This window comes from Crinia signifera, chromosome 2, assembly GCF_055691185.1.
Source record: "Crinia signifera chromosome 2, ASM5569118v1, whole genome shotgun sequence".
In the NCBI taxonomy this organism is placed as follows: Eukaryota; Metazoa; Chordata; class Amphibia; order Anura; family Myobatrachidae; genus Crinia; species Crinia signifera.
This window is the reverse complement of record NC_139218.1, coordinates 225,327,934-225,340,836: the sequence shown is the minus strand read 5'-3', so window position 1 is coordinate 225,340,836 and position 12,903 is coordinate 225,327,934. Positions and strand designations below refer to the sequence as shown.

Here is a 12,903-nt window from a genome sequence, read left to right as displayed (position 1 = left end):
GGGCCAGTGTTCTCACAGCATTTCCACTTTACTTCTCCCCTTAGTGTATGTAGGATCTATAATGGTCTCTATATATGAATGTTTCTTAGATATCGGCTTTGTGATTGCATTCCCAGATAGATATATCTTCTGGAAAATAAATGTATATATAAGTAATGCATGTTACTGTGTATAATGTAGAAGGTTCTATTCTCAATAAATCCTATTTGCACAAATATCGTACATAATCTGCTTCATTATTCCCTTCCAATCTTGTAATGCTGATATCTTGTGTTTTTGCAGAGGGGTTTCAGTCCTGGATGTGGAGGGGACTGACCTTTCTTTTGCCATTCCTATTCTTTGGCCAGGTAAGTCCATCAAATCGCTCGTATTAATATGGCGTAAAGCAAATTGTACAGCAGTGTCCTGTTGCTTTGTTGCCGTGATATGGAAAACGACATGCAGTATAGTGGGGCATATGCTATGCGTACGCTCCTGCTGTGCATTCACTCGAATTGGCCATTCATTCTAAAGGAAGCCGGCTAATGATGTGTACGCATTGCGGTCCCAATACAAAACACTGCTATACTGTACATAGCAGGACACATCCATACGCCTGTTAGTCCAGATCACACACTGTATAAATATTTTTATTCTGTTTCTACCTTGGGATATTGGTTCAATACAACAGCCAGAGATACGTTGGTGTCGTTACAATCAAAACAATTATCTGTACTATTTTCATATGTTGCAAATATGGGACATTGCTTATTCATACACAAACATACCATTTATTCATACAATAAATGTTTTCCCTGTAGTGATATCCAGTATTTATTGTGAAAAACAAGCAAAATATTAACAAATGCATATGTTTTATACGCTATCCTGAGTTTGACACAGTATGGTAGACCTAAGCAAAATGTCCACATGGCAATGGGTATCACATGGAAAGACTGACAGATGTTCGTGATTTAAAAAAAAAAAAAACAACACCACCTTTTTCCTACTTTACCATCCACGTGGATTGTGATTCTAAACAATAAAGTGTGCTAAGCACAGTAGTAGTGTAGTGAGGACCTGGTCCTAAACATGGTGAGCGAAGCAGTAGACTCATTTGGGGGCCATGTACTCAAATCTACTAACTGACACCAAAAATTGAAAACTTTTGCTTGTGTCAACTATTAACGGTCAACCCTATCAGCCACTCCTATTGGAGCCTTCACTGTATACATGTAATAGTAACCGCTTATACTACTATATTACAGCCAAGTTCCTTTATACAATACATGGCAGAATTCCATAACCTGCAATCACTGATGGAGGTAATTGTCTCTCCCTTGCACTATCCAACTAGCCCTGATAAGGAAGTGCATGGCGCAGCTTTTGGGGGATTTTGTTTCACTTGCCTCAGACAGGTGAAGAAAAATCACAGAAAGCAGCCCAGTTTTAGATCTGCAGTGGCCAAAAATACACAGGTTTCAATGAACCTGTGTGTTTTGGGCAGAAAATGTGTTTTTGTTTGTTCGATGATCTAATTGGATAGAACAAAAAAAAAAACCCCATCAAAGATACATCAGAAAAAAATAGTGAAACACATCCATTTTCTGCTTCTGATGTTTCTTCAAGGCTAATTGGATACCCCCTAGTCTTTAATTCTGGGCTGCAGTAAGGTGAGGTTGGTTTCAATTCATGGTGATTAAGGCACACATAAAATTGTTTAAACCATTCAGTGTTTCTTATTTCAGTAAGTTTACTCCTTGATGAAGATATAGTAATCCTAAGCGCTAATATATATGAAGCTAATAAAGAAAAAAAAAAGTAGTGGCTATAATGCTAAGGGCCACACATAACGTTTTTGACAGACTTGTTACGGGTTACCTTTGATGTACTGGAAAACACCGTCATCACCAAGAATGAAGAAGGCAAATCAAAGAAAATACTAATTAAGAGCCATGTTAATTGTCGCCTTTGATATGAAGGGTGTTCTTTTTGCAACCTTGAATCAATATTGCTACAAATATGTTCTAGTAACTTTGCGGGAAAGAATCAGAAGAAAGTGGCCAGAGTTGTGGATAAATGGTTTCACGCTTCATCAGGACAATGCACCAGACCAAACCGTTCTCTCTGTGAAGCAGTTTTTGGCTGAGAAACAGATTGCAGTGCTAGAACAGCAACACCCTTCACAATTGCCAAATCTAGTATCGTGTGACTTCTTTTGTTTCCCTAAAGTTATATCTGTACTCAAGGGAGCCTGTTTTGCAATAGTTACAGAGGTAAAGAAACAACCGATAGAGCTTGTGAGACCGCTGACAGATCATGAACTTCAGCATGGCTTTGACATATAGAAAATAAGAATGTAGCAGTGTCTGGATGCAGAAAGGGGATAAATAGAAGGAGAACAGAGTTGAAATGTTCTTACTACAGTATAATTAAATGGAAATTCTAGCATCAGCCTGGTTATTTACTAGCCACACCTCTTATGTCTGCGAGCAATAATGTACTAAACACTAATAAGGCTAAATATCTAACTGTTGGTCTAAACTTTAAAATGCTTTTTGTTTCAGTTCTGGCAGCTCTATAATGCAGTCACACTTTTCCAGCTCACCAGGCATCCAGAGTGCAAGGAATGGCAGGTAACAACTTATCACACCTGTATATGCATTATATAAATATACCAGTCTTCTCGTGCTGGCGTTTCTGAACCATGAATTAGAATAGGTATTAATAGATATCCTCTTTGTCATGCGGTTTCATACAAGGTTTCTATCAAAGCTGTGTCTTATTGCCAAGGGTGGATTGGGATGGAAAACCAGCCCGGGAAATTTCTGGAAGCAGCCCTCATGGAGGTGGTGTCTGTTGAGGGGCTGCAGTTGTGTCTGTGACTTTATGCTAATTCCAGTACAATGCCTTTCCCTGGTGTCATGGGTGGGTTTGGATTTTAAAATGGCCCTGGAAAATGTTAGTGACCCTGGAATTTTTTTTGGTACTTGTTTCCTAGCACGGCCACACCGATTTACATCGGGGTGGTCGTGTCGGAAAAATCGGGTCGATCGCATCGCATGCGATGCGACCGACCGATTTTGGACCCGATTTTTTTTTTTTAATGAAATGTAAATCGGGTCCCTGGGACCCGATTTTACATTGGATTCAATGTAAAATATTCCCAACCCCCCCAAATGTCACGGCGTACACCCCACCCCACGATAGACGGCAACCCGAAGCGTGGCGAGCGCAGCGAGCCCGCGAGGGGCAGCGGTGCGCGTCCTCCGACCTTTTCATTCCCCTACTATCCACGTCGGCGTGGAGCTGAGAATAGAATAGTGTGGCGAGCCACCGAGCCCGAAGCGTGGCGAGCGCAGCGAGCCCCGCCAGGGGACGCGGATACCTTCACAGGTAAACGCGTCCCTTCGCGGACTTCACAGGTGTCCGCGTCGCCACGGACACCTGTGAAGCCCGCGAGGGGACGCGTATAACTGTGAAGGTATCCGCGTCCCCTCGCGGGGCTTGCTGCGCTCGCCACGCTTCGGGCTCGGTGGCTCGCTGCGCTCGCCACACTATTCTATTCTCAACTCCACGCCGACGTGGATAGTAGGGGAATGAAAAGGTCGGAGGACGCGCACCGCCGCCCCTCGCGGGCTCGCTGCGCTCGCCACGCTTCGGGTTGGCGTCTATCGTGGGGTGACGACGGGGACATCTAAAATGTGAAATGGGTCATATTGGCCCATTTCACATTTTTCACATTTTTTCAGGATTTCAATGTTAAAAAATCTTTTAACATTGAAGCCTATGTAAAAATCGGGGGCATCGCGTCGGGACCTATGTTAATGGTCCCGACCGACGCGATGCCCCCGATATTTTACCTTTCCCGACACGATTTCAATGTTAAAATATTTTTTAACATTGAAGCCTATGGGGAAATCGGGGGCATCGCGTCGGTCGCGTCGGGACCATTGTTAACGGTCCCGACCGACGCGATGCCCCCGATATTTTGTCCTAGCCGGCCAAATGGACCTGATTTCAAAGGAAATCGGGTCCATCGTATGGATCGTGTACCTTAACTAAAGGTACACGATCCATAAGATTTGTGGCCGTGCTAGGAAACAAGTACCTTTTTTTTTTTTTTTTAAAGTTGGCCCCTTACATCACCAGCATCCACCATCTACCTGTTCTCTGCAACAGCCACCCCATTGACGTGCCATCCTACCGTGGTCTTCCAAGTGGCTTCTTTTGCCAATCCACCCCTACTTCTTTCTTCAGAAGAAAGATCACTAATATTTATCTGATCTATGTACTTGTGGGGCGAAGATGTAAACTATTTGCTATTCCGTTTGAAATAATCTAGTTTTCAGATCCCTACATTTTGCCAATCACCTCAATGAAAGTTGTTGCAATAATGTTGCCTTTGTACGCAAAACCATGAGCCCTTAGAATTTGAAAGTTTAAACCATGTTGCAGAAGTCAATTTAAAAAGTATTGTTTCCGTATTAGTTTTACTTACAAAGAAGGTTAAGTCATCTGAACAATGTACTTTAACTTTAAATATGAAAATATAATTTTCAGTGATTTACTTGTCTTGAAAGACTTTTTGGGTGGTATTCAATGAGTGCAATATACACAAAAAAAATAGATCAATTGAATATCGCACCATGATCTACTGTCACTTTAGACGGGATATCGAGCACGATATAACAACTGAGAACATCTCTTTGGGGTAGATGTATGAAGCATAAGGGAGGAGAAGTAATAAACTGCCTGTACTTTATCACCGCCAATCTCATTGCATTGCCAAACCTATGCAATGCGATGCGATCTAGTCCAAATTGTATACAATAATTGTACCGTGTATTGGCACCTTAAGTTACAGGCTGGGTTTAAAAAGGGACAGTTAGGAGCTGATTAGCCGGTGATATAGTACCAGGCACTTTATCACTTCTCCTCCCTTATGACTGCTTCATACATTTACCCCTATGTCTCATCTTGTTTTATGACCATGATGTCACTGTTGTTTGCAGGTGATTATGTGTGGCCTTCCATTCCTCGTTCACTTTATGGGAAATTTCTTTACCACCCTCCGAGTTGTCCACCAGAAATTTCAGAAACAAGATGAGGAGCTGAAGGACAAGTAAAGCATCCGTTACTACAGCAGGCACCACACAATCTACTGTATAACACATGCTCACCACACTTACTACACATTGGAACATTTATCATTTCCATGAACCAGAAGAATCCCTTTTTCCTGACAGAACTATCTGTTTTAGATTTAAAAGAGTACCGTATTCAAGACCAGGAATGTATCGTTGGTTTAGCTTTATTTAGACAACCGTTTACTATTTTTAATCTATTGTAAAGCCCCAAAACCATCTGCTGATGACGACTACATTAAAACTCAAGATTGTTGTTTTTTTTGCTGTATTTTCATTTTGTATGCACAATAAGTTATGATCAGTGAAACTCTGCATAGAGCAAAGGATTATGGTTACAAACTGTGATCTCTCTGTGACCTCTAAGAAAGGTAAGCAAAAGACCATGTTCACTCGGACGGACCATGTCCATCCAGCACATTGAACATGGTTTATAGTCAATAGATGTATGCCACAGTTTATCATTGTGATTTACATCTGCCATCCTTGTGGAAGGTATCATGCCATGAATACACACTCCTTTTGTACAGACCTGACCAGCAATAAACCACTTCCAGAAATTACTTGTTTGCTTAATTCTTAAATCTCGTTTAAATAAATTGCAGCAGCCACTGTTGGGAATGCTCACTGTTTCTATCAAAGAGGTATTGTTGTCCAAATGCTAATTCAGCATTAAAAGCAAATTTGCACCTTGCCACAACCATATTGCACTACAGGTAAGGCAGATTTTTATAATATGCATAAAGATTTAGAGTTGGGAGGTGTGTTCTGGAAGACCTGTATTGTATGAAATTTAAGGTGTACATTATTTGGGCTATGTGTGTATTTACACCTCATACAATGCAACATGGTATTCCCCGGTAAAAGGATATTAAATATTTATTTACAGTTTATTTTATAGCACAGCGAATTCTGTTGCGCAAGCTTCCAATCTATAGGGATAATATGAGGTATACATAAGGATAACATAGCATAGAAGTCTCACCAGATTGCAAGACAGTCCTGATGGGATGCAATTAGATATGACTACTAATGGAGTTTATATGGGAGTTCTGGAATATGATAAGCTTGCCTGAAGAGGTGAGTTTTCAGGGAACGCTTGAAAGTTTGGAGTCTAGAGGAGACTCTTAATGTGCGTGGGAGGGCATTCCATAGGGTGGGTGCTGCCCGAACAAAGTCCTGCAATTATGAATGGGAGCTAGTAATGAGTGTGGATGAGAGATGCAGATCTTGTGCAGAGTGGAGAGGTCTGGTGGGGATATATTTTGAAATGAAATGAAGAGATATAAATCGGTGTAGTCAGGTTAATAGCCTTGAATGTGACAAAGTATTTTCTAATGAATACGGTAAAATTCAGGCAGTGAATGAATGGACTGACAGAGCGGATCAGCAGACATTGTACCTCTAGCTAGGAAGATCAGCATTGCAGCTGCATTCAAAATGGAATGTTGTGGTGGGAGTTTTTTCTTATGAAGACCGGTAAGGAGGCTATTGCAATAATTCATGCGTGAAATAATCAATGCATGGATTCAAGTTTTTGCAGTGTCTTAGGTAAGATATTGACAAATTCTGAATATGTTTTTAGATGCATGTAACATGATTTAGAGACGGATTGAATGTAAGGAATCAAGGACTGTTCAGAGTCAAGAATGACCCCTAGGCAGCAAGCTTGTGGAGTAGGATTAATTGTGTTCTCAACAGTGATCGAGAGATCAGGTTGCTAAGTACTCTTTGCTGGATGGAAATATAATAATTCTGTTTTAGAAATGCTGAGTTTGAGCTGGCGCGATGACATCCAAGATGAAATGGCAGAAAGGCATTCAGAGACACGGAGCAATACTGGTGGTATCAATTCAGAGGAGGATAGATAGATTTGAGTATCATCAGCGTACAGATGAAACTGAAAACCAAAAGAGCTGATTAGTTTGCCAAGAGAGGAGGTATAGATTGAGAAAAGCAGAGGACCAAAGACTGAGCATTGTGGTACTCCAACGGACAGAGGTATTGAAGAGGAGATAGAATCAGAAAAGCAACAACTGAAAGAGCAATTAGATAGGTAGGATGAGAACCAAGAAAGGGCCATATTCTGCAGTGTTTGTATGAGAAGAGAGTGGTCAACCATGCCGAAGGCAGCCAAGAAATCAAGTACAATAAGAAGTGAGAAAAGGTCTTTAGATTTAGCAGTGGCCAGATCACTTACTACTTTAGTCAGTGCTGTCTCTGTGGAGTGTTGAGAGTGTAAGCCTGACTGAAGTGGGTCCAATAAGTTGTAGTCATTAAGAAAGTGTGTGAGGTGAGTGTAGGCAAGTCTCTCAAGTAGCTTGGAGAGGCATGGGAGCTGAGAGATGGGATGGTAGTTAGTGAGTAAGACCGTTTGGATCAGAATTGTGTTTTTTTCAGAATGGGAGTAATACATGAGAGAGAGAGAAACATCTACAGATAGTGATCAAACAAAATGGAAACAATTTATATTATAGGACATGTGATACAACCAATAAAAATTAAAATCAAGCATGTGTTGTTTAAGCAAATAATATCCAAGTATTATCAGTATAATCAAGTGTTATTCGAACTTTCTTGAATTACAGCAATCTAGAGCAGTGGTTCCCAACATGGGGTACTCTACAGACTAGTTGGGGGGACTTGAAAATAATAGTGAAATAGCAGAAGAAGAAGCAGTCTCCTGATGGTGGAAGAAATCTATTGCCATGGAAATGAATCACATTGCTACACTTCTGGTTCCGTCTGCAGCGCCATCAGCATCTCCTTGTGCATTGCGCATAGCGTATATACTGGGCAATATTTTTTTAATTTTTCTCAGAAGGGTAAAAATGAGCAATATCGTTTTAAAATATCGCCCAGTGTGTATGCATCTTTTGTCTTTGGACTAGTAATTCCACAAACACACCTAGCCATATGAGGTACTTTCTATTTCCAATAGATGCAGTGCAATCAGCGAGACTACACAAAATGGCTCATATTATATTGCATTATTCTCTAGGTATGTCGTCATCATTAGGTCAACAGCCAATAGCTTGACGGGCAGAAGGTCAACATGAGTTTTTCATGTTTTTCTACTTTTTAAATGACTTGATCATATTTTACCACACTGCCACCTCCAATATCGGCATCAGCGGGGATCACAGAGTGCGTATAGATCTTTATCACCAGATGTAGATTCCAATGTGTGGTAGGGGCGATTTTACAGCTCAGGACACACTGTAACTGCATGGTTATATTATGATCCGGCCACATACATTTCTGTTGAGACCAGATACTTAAACACTGATCGACCAACAAATTCCTTGAGTTCATTAGCATTAAAGTTTGTGTGTAATTTAGGGAGAAAAATCTATACTGAAAGGACATTTAAATCCCAGTGCAATCATAGTAAAGCACATACCATACAGCAAAAAAACACAATTATACTGCTTTATTTTAAATATTTGTGTCAACAAATAGAAACTATTAGTGTTCTTACAAACACTGGGACTCGAATTGCATAAACCATATCAGGCACTGTATTCTTGGATTGTGGACTTTCGGACTGATAGAAAACAAGTTGGGAAAGTGGGGAAATTCACCTCCCAAGTGCGGTCCATCAGCACAGAAGCCCCCCAGGGCTTTGTACTCTCACCCCTGCTCTTCTCCCTGTACACCAACGACTGCACCTCAGAGGCGCAATCAGTAAATATAATCAAATTCGCCGATGACACTACAGTCATTGGCCTTATCAAGGACAGGGACGAATCGGCCTACAGACAAGAAGTGGACCGAGCGCAGCAGAGGCTATTCTTCCTTAGGCAACTGAGGAAGGTCAACATCCCACATAAGATTCTGCTCATCTTCTACTCCACAATTGTGGTCTGGTACGGCTCCGCCAGCGAGAGAGACAAATGCAGACTCCAAAAGGTAGTCAGAACCACGGAGAAGATAATTGGGATGGACCTTCCCTCTGTCCAGGACTTGTACCTGTCCAGAGCAAAAAAGCAGGCAACGAAGATAGTCAAGGACCAACAACATCCTGGCCATGGCTTGTTTAACCTGCTGCCACCAGGCAGACGCTACAGGGCTATTCCCTCCAGGTCCACCAGAAGCCTAAAAAGTTTCTTCCCTCAAGCGGTTCACCTGCTGACAGGTGAACACCTTACTGTCTAGTCGGGTTGGGATCATTTGGTCTGCAGCATGATGGTCGACATGGGAAAAGGTCGACATGGTTCTAGGTCGAAAGGTCATTAGTTCGACAGGTCATTAGTTCGACAATGTCTAGGTCGACAGTCAAAAGGTCGACATTGGGTTTTTCACTGTTTTTTGACCTGGATGTCAACACAGTCAACATGGACACAATTTAAAGTGCACTCGCTGCGCTCACAATGCGTCGGGCACACTATTTTATTCTCCCACCATGCCCTAGTGCAGGGGTGGGGAACATATTTTGTGCCGAGGGCCATTTGTATGGGGAAAAAAATCCTTCGGGGGCCATATGTAAAAATTTCTCTTACAAATTGTCCTGCTGCAGCCGGCCCACGCTCTGGCGGCTGCCGCTGAATAGGACTGACAGTCTCCGGCTGTTGCTGATTAAGAGAAATCTCGCCAGAACTACCGACCTCTCGCATGAATTCCCCTGTACTTCACTCCCAGCAAAGCTGCCAGAGGGGTGGGCGGGCCACTCAGACCGGCTACGGGGGCCGCATACGGCCCCCGGGCCTGAGGTTCCCCACCCCTGCCCTAGTGGATGGTAGGGCATGAAACACCACCTGTTGGCACGTCGGCTCAAAAAACAGTGAAGAACCCCATGTCGACCTTTTGACTGTCGACGTAGACACTGTTGAACTAATGTACAAGACAAATTTTTATGATCACCAATCAGTATGCAATTACTGCCTGTGAAGTTTTCCTTAACCCTCCACCAGTGCATGTAAATTTAAATAAATTTTGGTACTTTCCCAGGCGCATGAGGTTCAATTTTCAATGTCTCCTTTTTTCTCTCAAAGTATACATTTTCATATAGAGGAGAAAGATATAAGAGCATTCCGTACTTGATTAGGTGCCAGTTAAGTACTTAGCGTAGCGTCCCTTTTAGAATAGGCTTTGTGTTACCGCGGCAGCGTAGTGTGTTCCGCGCGACCAGCGTAGTCAGTCAGAAGTAGCGTGAGCGTAGGCAGTATGTAGTGAGCGTAAGCGTCCCTGTCAAATTCAGCATAGTGTGTGTACCCGCGACTACTGTACACAGAAACAGCATCTATTTCTAGCATAGTCAGAAATAGCGTCTAGTTCACCGTAGTCAGAAGTAGCGTCTCTGTCAGAAACAGCATCTTGTTCTCGTGCCGAAGTCAGTCAGCTGGTAGATTGAGCGGTACGCAGTTAGCGTAGTCAGTCAGCTGGTAGATTGAGCGGTACGCAGTTAGCGTAGTCAGTCAGCTGGTAGATTGAGCGGTACACAGTTAACGTAGTCAGTCAGCTGTTGTATTCTCTGAGAGGCAGATATATCGGAGACATGGCTGCAGAGAGACTGACAATTTTTACTCTGCCCCAAACTGAGGAGGAGGCAGTGGAATTCCTGCAGGGGCAACATTTCCTGCCTGAGACACAGACCTGCCCCAATGGGCACCCGATGAGGCTCAGTTTTAGGGAGCGGATGTGGCGCTGCCATATCCGCACCTGTAGAAAAAAGGTCAGTCTGAGGGCTGCACAGTGGTTTAGAGGGTGCCATCTGACATTCGTTAGCCTCATCTGCTTTATATTCTGCTGGGCTGAGGAGCTGACCAGTGTACGTTTTTGTCAGCGACACCTCTCTGTCTCCCAGGCCACCACTGTGCAATATAATAATTTAATGCGGGAGGCCTGCGCTGCTGACCTCCTGTCGCAGCCTCAGCGACAAATTGGCGGCCAAGGCACCATTGTGGAGGTTGATGAAAGCCTCTTTGTGAAGCGCAAGGCCAATGTTGGACGCATACTGCCCCAGCAGTGGATCTTCGGGGGCATCTCCAGACAGACCGGAGAGTGTTTCTTGATGGCAGTCGAAAGGCGGGACGCCAGCACCCTCATGGCTGCCATTGAGAGGCACGTGCTCCCAGGGACCACAATTTATAGCGACTGCTGGAGGGTGTACCAAACAGAGCAGCTGGAGCAGGCTGGGTATCATCACGCCAGGGTGAACCACCGCTACCACTTTGTGGATCCGGCGAGCGGGGTTCACACCCAGAATATAGAAAGAACGTGGGGATCCTGCAAGTGGCGCAATAAGCGCCAAAGGGGGACTGCGCGCCATCAGCTGGACACTGGGCGCAGAAGACCCCTTCAAGTGCAATTTGCACGCGCTGACCCTGCTCCCCCAGGCAGACAAAGGCGACGCCGCAGAGGCAACTGCGTCGACTTTGGACGGAGCGGCGACTTCGGCTGGTGTCTCTGACAGTACACTGTCAGAGGAATAACTTTTTATCTTTTTTGATGTATTTTACCTTCTTGTTATTGATTGTATTGTTCTTTAATAATTTTTTCTTGAATCATTCTCTTTAAGTTAACTAAAATCAAGTTAACAGTTAATACATGTCATCATTACTGTCTCAGGTGCATGATATGGGAGGTGTGAATGTTTTTCTGAAACACCCCCACTATCCACGCCAGCCCTAAGCATGGCGAGGGGATGCGTTACACGTCCTACTGACCTTTTCATACCCCCACTATCCACGTTGGCGTGGAGTTGATTTTATATAGTGTGTCGAAAGCAGCGAGCCACGGAGCCCGAAGCGTGGCGAGCGCAGCGAGCCTTGCAAGGGGCCGCGGGAAACTTCACATGTATTCCATGTCCGCTCGCCTTGCTGCGCTCGCCACACTATATAAAATCAACTCCACGCCGAAGTGTATAGTGGGGGTATGAAAAGGTCGGTAGGATGCGTAACGCATCTCCTCGCCATGCTTAGGGCTGGCGTGGATAGTGGGGGTGTTTCAGGAACACATTCACACCTCATTGTCGACAGGTTTACTAGTGTTTTTCACATTTTTTTGGTCTTTGTATTTTTTGGGATAATGCTGCACCCCTAAACCCAACTAAAATTTAGACGCTGTAAGGGTCTAAATTTAGATGCACCCTTGTTAACAGTTTGCAGGGCATCTAAATTTAGACGGTAAATCGTCTAAATTAGCAGTTTGCCGGTGCTGTACTTAGACTAAGTAGTAGATGCAAAATTCAGATGCCCCCTTTGTTAGCGGTTTGCCGGGGGTGTCTACTTTAGACACCCCCTTTGTTAGCAGTGTGCCGGGCTGTCTATTTTTCTGTGGAACTACAAGTGCCAGTCAGCCATGGGCTGCCTCTGAGTCACTACTCTGACAACGTAGTTCAAACTGGCGCCGTGAAACTACACAAATAAGGCAGCTACACTGATAACGTAGCTTTACCAGCGCTGTAATTAGACGCTATAGCGTCTAAGTACTAGACGCATCCTTCAGACGCCCCCTTTGTTAGCGGTGTGCCGGGCTGTCTATTTCTCTGTGGAACTATAAGTGCCACAATGACCTGTCAGCACTGGGCTGCCGCGGAGTCACTATGCTGACAACGTAGTTCAAGGCAGCCTATGAGCTACGCTGATAATGTAGCTACACTGATAATGTAGCACTGCTCGCTGCTGCCGTGCTACGCTGATAACGTTGGTGTGCTGCCAACATTCAAACCTAGTGTAGCGTACAGCTGGCGCCATGAAACTAAACAAGTACCGAGCATTCATAGTGAAGTACAATTTTAATAAATCACATACAATACAGTACATCAAGAGATTAA

The 12,903-nt window shown here is 43.7% G+C and overlaps 1 protein-coding gene across 1 annotated transcript in view; it reads left to right on the top strand.

Moving 5' to 3' along the window:
• The window catches only part of TMEM120A (transmembrane protein 120A), a 62,209-nt gene extending 56,520 nt beyond the window's left edge, over positions 1–5,689 (top strand). The window contains exons 10-12 of the mRNA XM_083173921.1: positions 283–347; positions 2,547–2,615; positions 4,995–5,689. Of these exons, the coding sequence (XP_083030047.1) occupies positions 283–347; positions 2,547–2,615; positions 4,995–5,108 (248 nt within the window). The 3' untranslated portion in view covers positions 5,109–5,689. The remainder of the gene's footprint in view (positions 1–282; positions 348–2,546; positions 2,616–4,994) is intronic.
• Positions 5,690–12,903: the final 7,214 nt, after the last annotated feature.